This window comes from Diadema setosum, chromosome 13 (assembly GCF_964275005.1).
Source record: "Diadema setosum chromosome 13, eeDiaSeto1, whole genome shotgun sequence".
NCBI classification, from domain to species: domain Eukaryota; kingdom Metazoa; phylum Echinodermata; class Echinoidea; order Diadematoida; family Diadematidae; genus Diadema; species Diadema setosum.
Window position 1 is genome coordinate 23,639,531 of NC_092697.1, and position 19,581 is coordinate 23,659,111.

Consider the following 19,581-nt stretch of genomic DNA (forward strand, 5'->3'; position numbering starts at 1 on the left):
TGAAATCTAAACAGATTTGAACATGCAAGTGTGAAATTGATTGACTCATACAACTGAGTGATAGGATGACAGTGTGAATCCATCTACAGAAAATAATACGAAATAAGAGTAAATTGATTATTAAGATGGAGACATGAAATCATAATATTCGCTATAATTAATCATAATCTCAGACAGAATAACCAACTAATTTCTCTATCACAACACCAGTGGTAGTGAAACAGTTATTAATTAGAAAGATATTTTGAAAAAAAATATCTTATAATCCTCATCATGACTTATTCCTCTCTTTAACGGAAGAATGAGTAACCGTTTAGAATGGATAAATCCCTGTTCAACCCTTCACCTTGAAAGCTCTTACTCTTCACGATTACTCGTAACTCGGCGAGTTTTCTTTCCTCTGCTGATGTGTAATCTCCCCCGAAAATGCACACTCTGACATCCTTCAATGAGTGGCCGGGGAGGTTGAAGTGTTTGGCAACGGGAAGGTCGTTCCGATTTTTCAGGATGGACGATTTGTGATTATTAAAGCGCATCCGGAATTTGGTGCTGGTCTCACCGATATAGATAGCGTGAGGGCATTGTGCACACATCAGACAATACAGTACATTACTGGAATCGCAGGTAAGTCTCTGTGGACGGAGGGTGACATTGTTGGAGATTTTCACCCTAGTGTCAGTAATAAGGTGTTTACAAATTTGGCACCTAGGCTTAGCACATGGTGTGTTACCACTCGGTGGTAAAGGTGTTGGGAGTTTGGTACTTACAAGCAATTTTCTGAGATTTGGGGGCTGACGCTGGGCGTGCAGAGGTTGATCTCCAACAAGTTTCCCTAACTCAGGGTCGAGTGCCAGTATAGGCCATTCTTGTCTGACTTGTTTCACGAAAGATGTGGTAGCAGGGTGGTAAGTGGTCACGAATGGAAGGCGTGCCTTGTTTTCCTCCAAATTAGTTTTGTTGAGGAGAACTCTTTGGGATTTCCTTTTACTGTACGAATTGCATTCCTGATCATTTTTGGAGGATATCCTCGTTTGAGGAATTGTCTACCTAGTGTAAGGACCTCTCTGTCAAACATATCCTCGTCCGAGATGATTCGGCGGAAGCGAAGCATCTGACTATAAACAATCGATTGTTTGATAAGGTGTGGGTGAAATGAGTCAAATCTCAAATATGAGAAAGAGTCGGTGGGTTTACGGTACACGGATGTTTGTAGCGTTTGGTTGTCCTGGTCTATCGACACCAATACGTCCAGGAAATGGACCTTCTCTTGTGAGCTTTCCATTGTGAATTTGATGCTTTGATTGCATGAATTGAATGCCTGGTGGAAAGCAGCGAGTTCTTCAACAGAGTGATCCCAAATTATAAATATGTCATCAATGTAACGAACATATACCGTAGGTTTCTGAGGATAGCTTGACAGAAATTCCTCCTCCAGGGTAGCCATGAAAATGTTGGCGTACGCCGGTGCCATCTTAGTTCCCATGGCAGTGCCCTCTCATAGCAACCAATTCTGTGTATATGAGTGCGCGCTCTTCATGTTCACCTTATGTTTTGGTATTGACATTCCCCGTCGAGACTCCTGAAGAAGGTGGAGGCCACCGAAAATTTGAGTTGTTCAATAAACTCATTCTTATTGGCGAAATAATGCATTACTAGTTTATTTCTTGATTCTTCGCTATATTGGAGCCAATACGTGAATTCGAGACATGTTTGGACCTAGACTAAATGCAGCATCTCTTCACGCCCGACGCGCTTGTGAACGTACCTACACCAAACTCGCTAAAACTAGATCTGATATCTTCTTCCTTTCACGAACTAAAAAACTTGATCTTATCCTGAAGGGATTTCGCATTAAGAATCCTGTAAGTTCAACCCTCAACACTCGAAAGGCGGAAAACATCTGCAAGAGGACGTCTGAGCGATTAAGGAACGAAACACTGAACGAATCTTATCGCAGACAAAAGAGCTTGGATAACGAACTTCACCGAGCTAAGGAAGGCCTTGCACTCCGCCTTCAAGAATCGAATGCTGACGGCAATTATGGTACGATCCTCCAGCACCTGGAACGCCATTATGACAAAATGGTGAAACACTTCATGTGGCAGAAGTCACAAGAACTTGACCATCTAATCCAGCAATCCCCGTTACTTCGAGAAGAACCTTCCCGAGACGAACGCAACTCTGCTGAAATGGTTATCAATCTGTCGTCCTACGAGCTGATACAGGAAGAGAAGGAGACTCTACAACTTGGCCTGTCGTACTGCCCACCTCAACCCCTTGATGGCATTCGGCTATGTCAAGACACGGCAGATTTCAACCGACGAATCAAGCTGCGAGAGTTCTTCTCCGACAACGACAACAACGCTGACAAGCAGCCGAACAAGCTACACAAACCATCTACAGCCAAAGTTAAGTGGACTCCGCCGCCGGGAAGAAACTCCCACATCGACGCTTTCACTTCTAACGTCCAACGTCATCTTGACAACTTTCTCCGTGACGTCCGGCAACCAGAGCTCAGTAAAACCGACAAGATAAGACGTGAGTCTATAAAATCACTCAAGAACAATAATGAGATTATTATCAAGCCCGCCGATAAATGTGGCGCTGTGGTAATTCAGAACTTTCAGGATTACCATTCTGAGGCAGTGCGACAGTTGTCAGATAATAATTACTATGAACCTCTGTCAGAGGACCCCACTGATCAATTTCGTGAGAAGGCTACGGAATGTGTTAAGCATTTGACAGGCAATAACATATCTCTTCCTGAGAAGGTAAGGGTTAGTCAATTTTACCTCTTACCTAAAGTACCCAAGTTTCCTAAGATGGTGACGAGTGTAATTAAACATGAAGCAGCAAGTTCCGATTCTATCATTGCAGCAGCCAAACAACATGCGATAATCCCACCAGGCAGACCCATTGTGTCCAGTGTCGGTTCCCTTACTGAGCCAATGTCTCAATTTGTTGACGAGAGACTTCAACCATTTTTACCGAGAATCAAGAGTTACATCAAAGACACGACGGACTTCTTACAAAAGATAGAATCGGTTCAAGTTGCCCCTTGTTCGACACTCGTCACCATGGATGTTCAAAGTCTGTATACTAACATCCCACATGAGGACGGTGTACAAGCAATACGCCGCTTCCTTCGTGACCATGCTTATGATGACGAGGCTGTAAATGTAGACGCATTAGCTCAAATGACAGAATCCATTCTGAAACACAACTTTTTCCAGTTTGACGACAAGTATTATCTACAGAAAAAGGGCACTGCCATGGGAACTAAGATGGCACCGGCGTACGCCAACATTTTCATGGCTACCCTGGAGGAGGAAATTCTGTCAAGCTATCCTCAGAAACCTACGGTATATGTTCGTTACATTGATGACATATTTATAATTTGGGATCACTCTGTTGAAGAACTGGCTGCTTTCCACCAGGCATTCAATTCATGCAATCAAAGCATCAAATTCACAATGGAAAGCTCACAAGAGAAGGTCCATTTCCTGGACGTATTGGTGTCGATAGACCAGGACAACCAAACGCTACAAACATCCGTGTACCGTAAACCCACCGACTCTTTCTCATATTTGAGATTTGACTCATTTCACCCACACCACATCAAACAATCGATTGTTTATAGTCAGATGCTTCGCTTCCGCCGAATCATCTCGGACGAGGATATGTTTGACAGAGAGGTCCTTACACTAGGTAGACAATTCCTTAAACGAGGATATCCTCCAAAAATGATCAGGAATGCAATTCGTACAGTAAAAGGGAAATCCCGAAGAGTTCTCCTCAACAAAACTAATTTGGAGGAAAACAAGGCACGCCTTCCATTCGTGACCACTTACCACCCTGCTACCACATCTTTCGTGAAACAAGTCAGACAAGAATGGCCTACACTGGCACTCGACCCCGAGTTAGGGAAACTTGTTGGAGATCAACCTCTGCACGCCCAGCGTCAGCCCCCAAATCTCAGAAAATTGCTTGTAAGTACCAAACTCCCAACACCTTTACAACCGAGTGGTAACACACCATGTGCTAAGCCTAGGTACCAAATTTGTAAACACTTATTACTGACACAAGGGTGAAAATCTCCAACAATGTCACCGTCCGTCCACAGAGACTTACCTGCGATTCCAGTAATGTACTGTATTGTCTGATGTGTGCACAATGCCCTCACGCTATCTATATCGGTGAGACCAGCACCAAATTCCGGATGCGCTTTAATAATCACAAATCGTCCATCCTGAAAAATCGGAACGACCTTCCCGTTGCCAAACACTTCAACCTCCCCGGCCACTCATTGAAGGATGTCAGAGTGTGCATTTTCGGGGGAGATTACACATCAGCAGAGGAAAGAAAACTCGCCGAGTTACGAGTAATCGTGAAGAGTAAGAGCTTTCAAGGTGAAGGGTTGAACAGGGATTTATCCATTCTAAACGGTTACTCATTCTTCCGTTAAAGAGAGGAATAAGTTATGATGAGGATTATAAGATATTTTTTTCAAAATATCTTTCTAATTGATAACTGTTTCACTACCACTGGTGTTGTGATAGAGAAATTAGTTGGTTATTCTGTCTGAGATTATGATTAATTATAGCGAATATTATGATTTCATGTCTCCATCTTAATAATCAATTTACTCTTATTTTGTATTATTTTCTGTAGATGGATTCACACTGTCATCCTATCACTCAGTTGCATGAGTCAATCAATTTCACACTTGCATGTTCAAATCTGTTTAGATTTCAGCGAGACACCGAACTGTGGCTTTTGTAATTGATGATTTCATCTGTTTCTTAACAGGAATTATTATACTGACTTCTTCCTACCGATGATTTTTGTATTTTAAGTCATGAAACAATTTAATTGTTGGAGCGCTCTTTAACCTAATTTTGTAACGTATGGTACGTTGATGAGTACTATGTCGATATCATAACGTGATAATACAAAGTAATTGAACACCATTGTTACGTAATAAACATGTCAATTTCCTCCTCCTTATGCGTGGGGTACCTTGACTACATTGCGTATACATGGCAACATCATTGTAAAGGGTACGCACTCTCATAGCAACCAATTCTGTGTATATGAGTGCGCGCTCTTCATGTTCAATTTATGTTTTGGTATTGACATTCCCCGTCGAGACTCCTGAAGAAGGTGGAGGCCACCGAAAATTTGAGTTGTTCAATAAACTCATTCTTATTGGCGAAATAATACATTACTAGTTTATTTCTTGATTCTTCGCTATATGTGTATATAATGTATATATGAAGAGTTTGTTTGCAAAAACCGATAAGTCCATTTTTGAAGATTCTGAAGTACGGTATCTGTCATTTTAAATGATATATTGGTCACTACACATAAAGGTACATTTTTGAAGTTATGGTCAAAAGAAGCAAAAAATTTCTTATTATTCTCTTTATTTTTCTTGACCTTTAATCGCAAATATCTCCATTTGACAAATATGGACTTATCGGTTTTTGCAAACAAAGTCTTCATATGTATGTATATATATATATTGGTTGGTTTGTTTCTGATTTTGCATTCTTTTTAACTCTATACTTGGTGAATCTTGCCTTTTCATTTGCATATCACTGATGTCATTTGGACACTGTATTTATATCTTTGAACACTCACATAACTTTTATGAAAATTTATATTTGGTTTAGGGTTATGATACACCGAAGAAATACATAGCTGCTCAAGGTACGTTGTCCTTTATTTCTGTATGTTGTGTTTCAAAACTATTTTCTTGTGTCTGTGTATGTGTGTGTGTGTGTGTGTGTGTGTTTCGGTGATCAGAAACTTATTGATCTTATGTTCTACATTGTTTATAAACATGACTGAGAATGAATGTAATTACCTGTGATCTATCTTTCCGTATTATACCCTATTAGTGCAGACAAAAACCAGTTCAATGAATGCACGATCGATACATTTATTAGAATTTCTTTGGTTACATGGGTGAAACGGATGCACTATGCCGGCATTTAGCAAGTTTATGATAATTTGCTTCCTTATTTCAGTAAGAACTTCGTTTCTACGCATTTTGTGATTAATTAAGAACTATAATATTCGACATTTTGTAATATCAAAAGTAATTTATTTCGGAAAGAAACATGCTTTGATTATTAGCATAGAAATGCCGAATTATAACCTAGATCAAGAATATACAAATTGACTTGAATTGTCATTGCCTTATCAGATAATATAGATATGGGTAATAATGACTAAAGAAAAAAATATATATACCATATTAGGCATAGCCTGAAGGAAAACCCGGCACTATTTGATATAAGGTGACGTAAATTCCATCATGATATTCCGTACATATCCCGCAAGCGTGTTTGTTTTAGACGGCACAGATTGGGGACCCTTACCCTAACCCTAACCCTAACCCTCAAACCCTAACCCTAACCCTAACCCTAACCCTAACCCTAACCCTAACCCTAACCCTAAACCTAACCCAACGTGTTTCTCATAGGTTTAATACGCGCCACGCCCCAATCTGTGCCGTCTAAAAAATAAAAAATAAAAACGCATCCCGCTATGCGGCCAGAGGTGCGAAACACTATACGCGGAAGTCACAGACTGAAATGGAAACTTTAGACTCAATTATGGTTTTTCCCACGCTTTGCTTTTTTTTTTCAGACTGCTTCTTCTAAAGGTTGAAGTGGTTTGATTTTCCCCGACGCATTTTTCCTGTGGATGACTATTAAAATAACATATCTTATGACCGCTTGTTGCTTTGATTCCTCAGGGCCGGCAGTTGCCACCATAAATGATTTCTGGCGCATGATCTGGAAGTATGGCTGCAAAAAGGTCATCATGCTTACTAATCTCGTGGAGGGCAAGAAGGTCTGGAAAGTAACGATTACATAGAAAGTTGCAGAATTATATCTGTTGTGAATAATGTAAACGCAATTTGCTCGATGTAATATGTTTTGTTGGGGGAAAAAACAGAATGAAAACAAAATTAGGTGAATTGAACGTACTAAAAAATACGTATACATAAAATGATGAAGAAACATATAGTATACATGGATTTTGTGTGTTGTGTGCGTTTATGAGGGTGTCTGATGTACCAGTCGTTTACTGAGGAGGCAAATTATGTATTGGAAGCCAATGATACGGGCTTCCGCTGCGACATCGTCATCTCGTGACTCTTAGAACGAGCCCTCCGAGTCTTGGTGGGTACTTCTTTAAGAAATGGATTCTTATTGTGCATTCACTGTGAACCGTTACCGTTATAATCCACAGTTTCATCTTTAGAGGTTATATGAGCTGCAGTATATAAGTTACACTGATCTAAACTTGAGATCAATAAAGAAAGCAAAAAGAAGGAGTGTATGGAGCTGAGAAGTGGTGACTTTGGTTTGGTTGACCACTGTTTCATCATGTTCTCTTTAGAGAAAATGTGAACAGTACTGGCCAGACGAGAGTTGTTCCTATGGAGAAATTTATGTTGCTGCTAAAGGCAAGCAAGTGACCAAGAATTACACCATCAGACGATTCGACATTGATGTAAGTAAATAAATTGCTTTGACTAAGTTATTGGAAGAATATAGATACGGCATACCATCGATACAGCTTAAATATACTGTATAATACATATATACAGTGCGTATAACAAAAAAAAAAAACGCAACAAGATTTAATTTCGAATTTGTGAAGATTGTGTTAACTTAACATCAAAGTGAGTAGCAACATCTTAAAGCCACATGTCTCTTCTTTTCAATGATAACATATCTATTCAAATTTATGAAGTTCTTCCGTCGAGATGTTTTCATTGCAACTGATTGACAAATTGCCCTACATCGACGTAAATAAGCACTGAATTGATCAGTGTTTAGTAGTAGCCTTGATAAAAAATCATGGGCGTGGGGTCGAATCCTGCTCGAGTATGTACGCCCATGATTTTTTATCATGGCTACTACTAAACACTGATCAATTCAGTGCTTATTTACGTCGATGTAGGGCAATTTGTCAATCAGTTGCAACATATCTATTCTTACACGGTCATGGATGACTCAGTAATCATTCTTTTTAGACAATGGGTCAAATTGGACTTGGGACCAAGTTTCAAGTAGTAAGACCAGCGAAAATTTTTAATCCTTTTCAATTCTCCTCTTTTTCTTTTTTCTTTTTTTTTTCTTTTTTGGAATGTCAGGCAGGTGAGACATATCTAGGGCCCTCCTTCTTTGAAAACAACATGAACGGAAATGGATACTTACAAATTTCAAATGAACATGTGATTCCTGAATTAATGGAAATTTTACCTGTGCAACAAAGGGGTGTGTTCAGACGCCTATGGTGGGCACAGGATGGCACACCAGCCCGTCGACTAGTTGCAGTAAAAAACAAATTGGCTAAGGTATTTGGAAATCGGGTGATTGCCTTGTATCATGATGTGGAGTGGCCACCACGATCTCCGGATCTGACTTTTAGTGACTTTTTTCTTTGGGGTTATCTCAAGAGAAAAGTGTTCATTACCCCTCCACCTGACATTGCAACTTGAGACAAAGAATCACTGATGAGTTTGAAGCTCTATGCCACCAAGCCCCAAGCTGAGGGGCATGGGATGTAATGTTAAAAAGAGATATCCGAAAGAAGACAATGGTAAGTTACGATTATTAATTTCATTATTCCATTTGTTAAGTTAATTTCTAATAAGATGCATTCTGATTCTTGCAGTGTCTAAACTTGGTCCCAAGTCCAATTTGTCCCATTGTCCAAAAAGAATGATTACTCAGTCATCCATGACCGTGTATGAATAAATAAGATATCATTGGAAAGAGGAGATATGTGGTTTTAAGATGTTGCTGCTCACTGTGGTGTAAAGTTAACACAATCTTCACAAATGTGAAAGCAAAAATTGTTGCGGTTTTTTTTTTTTTTTTTGATACGTACTGTATGCAACGTTTCTGCAACGTTCGCCTAAAGTCTGATTTCTTTGATAATTTATTTTGAGACGAACGTTGTTCTTTACTTTCTCTTTAACCTAGCTTCTTAGTTGTCATGGCCTTTAACTCCTGTGTCATGCTTCCGCGGTACAGTGATCATAAACATTATGTTGCCGATTTGAGGCTAAATAGGTCAGCATATGGCATATTCGGATGCCGACAATAAAACGGGGTTATCCCACGAGACAGACACCCATGAGTCACGCAGCCCACGGGTCATACAGCCCACGAGTTCGACACTAGGCAAATAAAACACATGAGTTAGACAGATACAACACGGGGTTTAATGTATCGGTCTCGTGGGCCTTGTTTGCTTATAGTGTTGAACTCGTAGGCTGTATGACTCGTGGGCTGAATGACTTGCGGGTTTTGGTCTCGTGACGTGCACCCCAATAAAATAAAGCAATTAAAATACATGCGGTAACGTCTGAATTACGTGTCTAATTTCGGATCAGATACAATGAATAATTATTGTAGAATGAATGATGGTCGTGTCGAATTATCTTGGGCACATTAAGGGGTTGGGTTATGGACGCCAAATATTACGGCAGTATGCATTTCTGTACCATGTACAGACTCATGATCTATCGACAATAATGTGACATTATGTAATGCAAGATTATCATTGCTGTTGTTCTACATTATGTAATCGCGCATACTCATTTGAATATAGAATATTATGAAAATAAACGCGCATGATTTTGTTGAAATTAACAATAAGGTACTTGCATGCTCTTAGTCAATTTGAAACATGATGACCATCATGTCAACAGATATGATAATTGATTCTGGTCGAAATCACGCAGATGGCTGGTGTACACCGAGAACTGGTGCAATTTCACTACACAGCATGGCCTGACATGGGGGTACCGGAACAGCCTTCCCAACTTATGAACTTCATCGAGGTCACCAGAGAAGGGGAAGGTGCAAGCAAGTCACCAATCATAGTTCATTGCAGGTATTATCGCATTACAATGTTGACGTAATAAAGGAGCTGGTTATTAGAACTGATAATAGAAACTCTCTCTCCTCTCTCTCTCCCTCTCTCTCTCTCTCTTCTTTATTTGTATACCTGTAAATGTTTATGCTTTGGGTATTGATTGCTAGATTGCTATTGGATATTCTTGATACTGACATCGATACTATAGGGTCTACTGTGTTGTATGCACCACTTTCTACTGTACACATGATCGAAGGATCTGAGACGTGATACTAACCAAAGGATGCTAACACACTCATAATAAAGACACTACTCTTTTACTAATCCCAACATGTTAAAAAAGCAAAAAAAAAAAACAAAACAAAAAACAAAAAAACAAACAAACTAGATCTGTCGTCTTTGGGACACGATACATACATGGTATAAGTTTGAACTTGATAGGCATAGCACTTTCTGAGCTAACCTCTGCACAACTTTTGGGGAAAAATAAAGAAAGAAAGAAAGAAAGAAAGAAAGAAAGAAAGAAAGAAGAAGAAGAAGAAGAAGAAGAAGAAAGAATCCGTACAGATACAGAAGGTGATCCGAGAGAATACTCGGATCACCTAAAAAACTGGGAGTCCGAGTATTTGCCTGCTCAGCTCCCAGCCTGTGGAATGACTTTCCATTAGAAATCAGGAAATCCTAAGCTAAAGCAGTCTTTTAATCAATACACAACCCCCCTTTTTTATTCACCTGTGCATTTTTGTCAAGCATAACAGTAGCTACTGTAGTACAGAAGATATATGTACATATATTTTGCGCTTTATAAGTTCATACTATCATTCATTGTTTAGTTTGATGGAGTTGATTCTGGGTCTGTAATAGACTTAGTTCGTGACAGTATGGTTTTCTTCAGTACAAACATTGTGCTGTCTCTTCCAGAGTACTTAATCATTAATGTTCTTGCAATCCCACAAGCCCATTTACACACTCTCGTAAAGAAAAACAACAAGTAAAAAAAAAAAGAGTTTTATATATACATCGGGCAGGATTCAAACTAGGGAATTCAAAGCCTAAAGGGTCTAGAGCCCATCCCTTTCACTACAGCTTTCCACAACAAACGAGGTTAAGTCTGGGCAATTAATGGAATACTATCACAACATAACGTCGCCTTTCTACATGCTGGTAGTGATTTCATAAGGCTTCATTGGCCCTTTCATCATAACCCGAAAAATCCTGGATGTATTGCCACAATGACCTCAGTTGATAATTTTATCCACTTATCTGTTTATTTCTTTTTGACAAGCCTCCAAGAATAACGAACTCCCACATAATGCTTTATGTATGGCTGATTAGTCTTTGTATATGTGTGTATGTTTTTATGCGTGAACTATGCGCTATATAATTGTTGCTTACTGTGAATTTGTAAACGTTGAACAGCTGTACCAAATTGAATTGCTACTTACTTTTATTTGAGTGGAAAAGGATCATCGAAAGTGAAAAAAGTGCACCTGTAGATAACATCGTGAAACATTAGACCATAACGTTTAAAAAAAACGTTATATGATTATCTAGCGCCGGCGTCGGCAGGACTGGTACATTTATCACGCTGGACGCCATGGTAGACCAGATGAACGCCGAGGGAGCTGTTGGTATCTTCAACTTCGTGGCCGGTATGAGGCAGCACAGGGCAAAGATGGTGCAAGTTGTGGTACGAATAACAACAAAACAAAACATTTCTGAGTTCTAAGACTTACCTGGAGCTTACCGTAGCTCAAGCCAGAAGTTTTTCATTAGGATACAATATAACCAGCGTTTCTTATGTGATGATTGAATGTTACTGATAGAAATCAAAATATATCACGTGCACCAGCCGACAATTAATTCTCTTGATATCTGCGAAGTGTTATTATTATAATTTCTTTTTTTTTACGGGGAGAGCTAATAGATCACGAAGATAGGCTAGTGAAGAAGACTTAGCAATGCATCTCACCCAAAGTCACTGAAAATTCCAAGCGGTGGTGTTGGCGACGTGTTACCATTTCTTTCGTGATCTGTTCGTCTCCACTCCACACAGGAACAATACCAGTTCATCTACGCCACTCTTCTTGAAGCCCTTACCTGTGGAGACACATCAATCCCAAAGGTTGATTTTATGAGGCGCTACAGAGCTTTGAAGACACCAAGCCCTGATACAGGAGTCACATCTCTTCAGGAAGAGTTTGAAGTAAGACAAAAAGAGCCCAGAGACAGATAACGGATTTTAGAGATTATTTCACATTAGTGGCGGATCCAGAGGGGGTGCACCAGGAGCGCGCCCCTCTTTATTCTTGTTGAAGCAAAAGAAATAAATAGAAAAATAGGGTATGGGTGTGCCCCCCCCCCCCCTTTAACTTTGTAAAGGCGCCTCCCCTTTACAGAATTACTGGATCCGCCCCTTCATATGGATATAATGATGAGGATAAATAGTTTGAAAGATGGACAGAATGACTGACAGATAGGATTATAGACTGATAAATACTTTAAAAGCATAATTTACCATTTGCAGATGAAACAAAAACCCAGCATTAGTGCTTTAGAATAGTTCTAAAATGTGAGTCAGGAATAGAAACAACCACAGTGATGTTAAGTATTGTTAAAGATACAAAATGTGAACAATAGTTATGATAAAAATGTTTCCAGACTAAACTGTCTACAAACATCTCCTTATATCTTAGGCTTTATCGCGAAAATTGTATATGATAGGATATTTTGTGGTACAACAGACCTACACATATGCATTATTATCTTGAACATTTTTAGATCACTGTTTCCAAAGGTAAACAGGACCTTTAAAGGAATAGGTGGATTGATTGATTGATTCGATGGGCAACTGTATAAATATATATAGAGAAAACCAGGGAGAGGAGGAGAAATTATATCACGTTCAGACATGAAATGAGATGTATTCAAAATAATGTTATACTACGCTGCTCTTCCGTTAACTTTTAATTAAACATTAAGTGGTTAACTGTAATATGTTATACACTGTACTTTTCACACGCAATGATTATACTCACCATCCAGAGAAGCACTATGAAATGCTATGACTTAGGTGAAATCTTGTCATTAATGATCAGTGAGAACTGAAAATTAAGTCTTGTTTTCTGTGAAATCTGGTAATAGAGCTAGTGGTAAATTTGTAATGACATCCGAAGCAGTGAGGTGTAACGAATACCTGGCGAGAGATCCTGAGTTCATTTTGCTTCCCACATGACAAGATATTTTAGTCAAAAAACCCTGTAATAACATTTACAGTGTAAAAATGCAAACTTGGATGATTATGCAATGATTATGGTTATGCCCTTAGAAAGAGCATTGATAAGCAAACTCTAGCTTAGTATAACAATATCATGAGAAGAAAATCTATCTCCATCTTTCTGTCCGCAATGATACATGATGATATCAACAGCGATGTATAATAATTGTATAATTCGCTTCAAATTCCGTGATGCTGTCATTCTACTGCCACTGAAATAGTTGCTAAGATCGTACACCGTAATACCGGGAGAAGACGAAGTCACCGCTGCTACACGCGAGGAAAACTTGAGCAAGAACCGTTACCGAAATAAAGTTCCCCGTGAGTTCCTTTCTTTGCCTTTCTTTTCTTTCATATTCTCTGTTCGTAGGCTCCCTTGACACGCTCTCAGAATCACTCCATTATGTTTAGTGGGCACATGTACAATGCTTAAATGCGTTTACAGCGCACTTGATTGTGTTGGAGTTAAGCAACGTGCTGTGACAGGAAAACCCTTTGACTGAAAAAAGTTTTCATCACCTCAATATAAATCGACAATGGTCAATGCTGGAAATAAGGGTAAAAAAGGAATCACGTAACGTTAAATGGTAATAATAATGAACTTTTGGTAGATCAAATTCTATATTGTTATGTGTTATCATTATGTCGCAGACTTATATTGCGGAACTCCACCAAAGCTGAATACTTTCACTATATAACGATGGAATAATGGATTTTAATGGTTTGCACTTCCTTCCGGGAACGTTGTAACCTTCACACACAAACTTTTTCCCTCTCTCGCTCCTCCTCCTCCTCTCTCTCTCTCTCTCTCCCTCCTCCTCTCTTTATTTCTATCTGTCTTACACACACACACACACATACATACACACGCACATGTATAATTCTGATACATAATTATAGGCATACAGGAAAAAAAATGGGGACACTATAACGGACGAGTTTCAATATCGGTTTGCTCATAATTTTGAGCTCATTTCTAAATACAGTTGTATAGCCAAACAGGCAGGGGCAAAACCTATTACACAATGCATGCATTTCAGACAGGTACTGATACTTCTATTCATGATCAAGCTCACTCCGTGGTATAACTGATAAAATGTTCTGATAATTCCAATGGCGTATTCATTATTCCTATCAAGGGCATGAATTAAAAAAAGGAGGTAAATTTCGATTGGTGATATTCCTGACGTATACTGAACTACCACTGGTTTGTATATTCCATGCATAATGTGACATTGCGTACAATATAAAGGCATGGTATTTACTTTCTATATTCTGTCTAAATGAACACGTATCATACAATCTGTTTATTGTATAAGTATACATGCAACAATATATATATATATATATATATATATATATATATATATATATATATATATATATATATATATCAACAGACATATAACCGTTTTATCACAATAACTTTTAATCCCATTTCCAATCTTTTCATTCTGACGCAATTCCATCTCTCTGCCAACCAGCCGACAGAGTACGTCCATACCTCATGACTGAAGTTGAAGGTGGCACTAACTACATCAACGCAACTTACTTCCCGGTTTGTTCAATTCAATTCATTTATTTCATTCTCATTTTCTTTCCAACAAAACATAACACGAGGTAAATCAGAAAATCCATCATAAGCATGTATACAGTACAAAGTGCGAAGGATTAACGATATACAACAAACTAATAGAGATGAATCATGTATACATACGGGAAAATACAAAATTATATTTTGAGGAGAAAAAAAAAAGAGAACTGAGAGGTCCACTAAAAAGCAGTGCTTGTAGATTGTGGACCACTCAAGAATTTCTTCCAAAAATACACATACAATTACAAATACATTACACATATACACAACAACATGGCATAACTAAACTAAGGAGATACAATCGAACGGAATGGGACAAAAACAGAATTAGTGGAAGAAAGGGAAAGGAAGAAAGAGAGAGAGAGAGAGAGAGAAATGAGAGAGAAGGGGGGGGGGGAGGGAGGGAGAGGAAAGATAGAGAATGCCTACACGCTGAACAAGAGAAACGGAAAAGAGAATTGATGAGGTGCTTCGAACAGCTGGTGACTGCACGCAGCTGTGTAGAAATTATGCAAATAACATGCCGTATTTCATTGCCTAGTAATGCCGTTTTTCACTGCGTAATAATGAATTAAATAACCGATGATGACCCTCATGTTTGCTGTAACCTGTATAGGTAATGAAAATAAATATCTTAGCTAGAATTTAACAAAAAAGATTTCAAATTACGCTTAAAAATGTATAACGATGAAGAATTTTTTATTTCAGGACCTAATGAATTCCAAAATTTAGGGCCGATGTATATAAATGTGTTCTGAGCTAATAAGGTTCTCAAAAGGGTAAGTGAAACTCATTGGAGCTCCTAGTAGGATAATCATGAAAAGATTGATTTCGTGGAAATCAATTCTACTTGTTTATCAGTGATACAAGTAGAATTGGCTAATTTCGATCAACATTCCGAGTAATATGAAAAATCGTCAACTTATTTGTTTGATTACCATGTCCTCAAAATGAAGGGTAATCGTATAATTAAGAATGATCCCAGGTCTTATCTTGCACCCTTACATATAGCAGGAACTGTGCATGAAAACGAAAGATTATTGCAAACGGTAAAAAAAAACACCTTTCCTTTTAAATCGATGTATTACAATTACACAATGAACTGAAGCCTTTTAATATTTGTGTGTTTAAACAAGACTGTGTGGTAAGCTCCATGAACGAAAATTTGCCATGATAGACATGTTGAATCAAATTTCACGCTACAGATCTCGATGAAATCATATTACGTGTGTGATGTGATAATGTGACACAAAAATACAGAAAGTTTTTTTTTTATTTGCTTTTTTCCAATGTTTTAGTCCACCAATGGTTCATTCTAATATTGATTAAAATTCTGAATGAAAAAACAATGTGTTATCTTCTCATCACCTCCTCAGTGGGAGTGATGGGTTTATTGACTTCCTGTAAAATAAACAAAAGTATAGATAGATATCAGCATCATTGTTAATGATATATTTTGATATCGTGATTTACAGGGCCGGAAGGCCAGAAATCAGTACATCACCACACAGAGCCCTCTCCCAAACACAGTGGTGGATTTCTGGCGCCTCGTGGTAGACTACAGGGTCACAAGGATCATGATGCTACATGGGGACACGCCCGACGAGGTGGGTATCAGGGACACCGTAGCAAGGTGTGTGTGGCTTTAGTGACGCAGTGGATTGTTGAGGGGTGTGTACAGGTTCGGGTCCATAATGCCCGACAAATTTGTGACTCGTCATTGGATAATATTACATCATACTCTTCGTATCTTAAAGAATAATCACGCACATTATGGATTCCTTTCTCTGTAATAGTTTTGAGTTCATAACAAACAGTAATTTAAAAAAGTGTTATAGCCTACTTAGATCATTGGTCGTTTTGTACGTTTATATTTTCATGCCATTACATAATGTGTGCAAAAAAAAAAGGAACCAGTCAATCTACAACATAGAGCACATCACGCATGCGAATCGCAGACATTCCAGCTACATTAATGTATTATCCCCATCATGTATTATGCGGTGGGATTCGTTGGGCAATCAATAATCCTCAGTTTAAGCCGAATGCCCACTGTGCTACCAAGTGCTGTGAGCTTGCGTCCTGCGCCTGCGAGCTAGTGCGAGCTGTATGGGGCGCCAAGTGTTGCATGGCCTATTTCGTTATGAAATCAGTCATTTCGTCGACGAAATGTTGTCATTTCGTTACGTTTCGTTATGAGTAGGAAATTCACTCTGATTTCTGTTTTATTGCAATTTCTATAATCACCAGACTTTTGCAAAGTACTGGCCCAAGGATGGTGAGCTAATCTGTAGTCCCTTTGTTGTGACCAGCACCAAAGAAGTCATCGTGCCGGGAATTGTGGAGAGAACATTGACTGTACGCAAACAGACATCGAAGGTATGTTAACACGTATCTCCTCACAGTGTGGATACAAAAATGAAAGAATGAATGAATAAATAAATAAGAAATATAAATAAATAGATAAAACCATATCATGTCCTCACAGTGCTGATATACAAATAAAGAAATAGATAAATAATGGTTATTGATAGATATTTTTGTCCCTCTGACTTTTGAAGTTCGGTGCGGTGTTACATTCAAAGAAGAAAATATTTTGGTATTTACTCTTAATGTGCCTGGCGTATAACCTTGTACTGGTTTTGTTTTGTTTTGTTTTGTTTTTCCCTGTACTGGTCAACAAGTATGAAACGAATGTGTTAGACGAGATAGCAATAGTTGCTATTCAATTTATTCAAGAATCTGTTTTAATGAGCGGGAAGCAAACCGTAAAAGACGTAATTTGATGTGTATGTGTGTGTAGATTCGTGTGCCCATGCCGGATACATTGGTGCAGGAATAAAACGTTGAAATGCGCAAACGCATAAAATTAGGACGGAAGGAGTCAAACTCAACCGGGCTTTGGGAACAGATACACTGTATAAGAGAATGAAATTGAAAAAAAAAAAAAAAACATATACTCGTATCTCTGCAATGGAATACTTGCAACTATATAACATAATTCGTGATTTCCCATGAAACTTCATCTCACCACCAAGAGACCATCGCAGACTATCTACCAGCTACAGTTGGAGTGTAACCCCGTGGAGGATGATGGACTGCCCTCTGCATCGGACATGATCTTCATGCGGAATCGCTTGAAAAGCTGGCCGACACAGGGCCATGACAGCAGTCCCATCCTTGTTCATTGCAGGTTGGTGAAGATACCAGCTCAATGACATCAAAGATATTGATACATAGATGGTTAGGAGGCGGGAGAGGGAACTTCAGAATATTTCAATTTTCAACAACCTTAACTGTTCTAAATGGTGGTTACTGCCCTTGCCGAGGGCGTTACAACCTTTCCAATTTAACAAACCGCCATATTCGTTGTATTAAATGGGTTATTAATGTATTTTGATGATACATACCAACAATTGTATTTCCCATGGTATTGCTTGATATTCAAATGTAACACCGACATTGCACCAGTGCCCATAATTATAGCTCGTACATGCATGCGCTTCTTACAGTGTATGTGAGAATAAAAGGTGTCATTGCATGTTACTTTTTGATCTAATCATTTTTTTTTTTTTTGAGGGGGGGGGGTAGTGAAGAGATCTACGATGGATGGCGGAGTACAAATACATTGTATTACTATTATTATCATTACTATTGTTACTATTATCATCATTATCTTTATCAATACTAGTATAAGTCCTATTTGTCGCATGTCCAATAGGAAGCTTTGATATTAATGCTTATTTCCCTCCCCCCATCCTTTTCTTTTTCTGTTGCCGTCTCCCACCCTCGTTCCTAAAACACACGCACATAAATTCTACTCACAGGGATGGCGTTGGAACGTCTGCAACTTTCTGCGCCTTCTTGACTATAATGGATCGCGCCGATTGTTCAGAAGACGTGGAAATCTTTCAGGTATGCAAGAAAATGAGAGCTGTCCGACCTGAGGCCATTTCACATATGGTAAGTAATGTTGTTCATCTATGTCGTTCCTTTAAATATGCCAATTAGCAGTTAAACCCCATTTACAAGTTATGATTTAAGAAGGTATGTTCAACAGCCAAAATTGGGGAATACTGATGTGCAGTTTTAAGAGATTGACATCACCATAATAGATAGTTATACGCGGTCCTTCATTCCACCGTCCACAATGATTACTGTAGAAACTGAAAAGGCAAATGTTTCACAGATCATTCGTGCTTTATGTGTTATTAGTCGTAAGCATTTTTAGTTAACAAGTTATACACCTTTACGAGCAAGGCGGCATGAACTGCAGTAGGAATATCTGAAAATAATCTATTCATGAGATCTTATAGAGTTTATATGATTGTGTCTACTTTTTGTATTTGTGTTTGCATCTGTGTATGTGTATTCACACCAATAAAATATGATTCATGGCATCGTTTGATCTGTTTTCCCTCCCAAACAGAAAGAGTATCAGTTGCTGTACGACGTTCTCCAGGAATACATCAGTTCCTTCGAAATCTACGAGAATTGCAGGGGCTGAAATGACCTATCAACGGCATTAACCAACCACTGAGCTGCTGTTTGAAGGACCGGGGTTAAAGAGCCATTCTTAACTCCTGGAAAAGCTGTTACAAACAATGAAAAGCTAATTCAAAGCAAGAGATTATTGAGCAGAGGGGTGAAGATATTAGGCATGAGTTTCTTTCCATTCGTCTAAAATCTGTACAAATGAAATTTGTAAGATCGAAACTTACTGCTGATCTACATTTTTAACAAACACGTCGGGAAAAACGAAACCAGCGGAAATCGAAAAGTAGTAGATGCATGTTCGATT

General features: G+C 38.7%; 1 protein-coding gene across 1 annotated transcript in view; it reads left to right on the forward strand.

Annotated features, from left to right (window-relative positions):
* The window catches only part of LOC140236860 (receptor-type tyrosine-protein phosphatase alpha-like), a 29,190-nt gene extending 9,903 nt beyond the window's left edge, over window positions 1–19,287 (forward strand). The window contains exons 4-16 of the mRNA XM_072316802.1: window positions 5,676–5,712; window positions 6,767–6,864; window positions 7,417–7,530; window positions 9,776–9,927; window positions 11,464–11,599; window positions 11,966–12,115; window positions 13,408–13,507; window positions 14,671–14,744; window positions 16,256–16,387; window positions 17,031–17,159; window positions 17,819–17,973; window positions 18,608–18,743; window positions 19,210–19,287. Of these exons, the coding sequence (XP_072172903.1) occupies window positions 5,676–5,712; window positions 6,767–6,864; window positions 7,417–7,530; window positions 9,776–9,927; window positions 11,464–11,599; window positions 11,966–12,115; window positions 13,408–13,507; window positions 14,671–14,744; window positions 16,256–16,387; window positions 17,031–17,159; window positions 17,819–17,973; window positions 18,608–18,743; window positions 19,210–19,287 (1,491 nt within the window). The remainder of the gene's footprint in view (window positions 1–5,675; window positions 5,713–6,766; window positions 6,865–7,416; window positions 7,531–9,775; window positions 9,928–11,463; window positions 11,600–11,965; window positions 12,116–13,407; window positions 13,508–14,670; window positions 14,745–16,255; window positions 16,388–17,030; window positions 17,160–17,818; window positions 17,974–18,607; window positions 18,744–19,209) is intronic.
* Window positions 19,288–19,581: the final 294 nt, after the last annotated feature.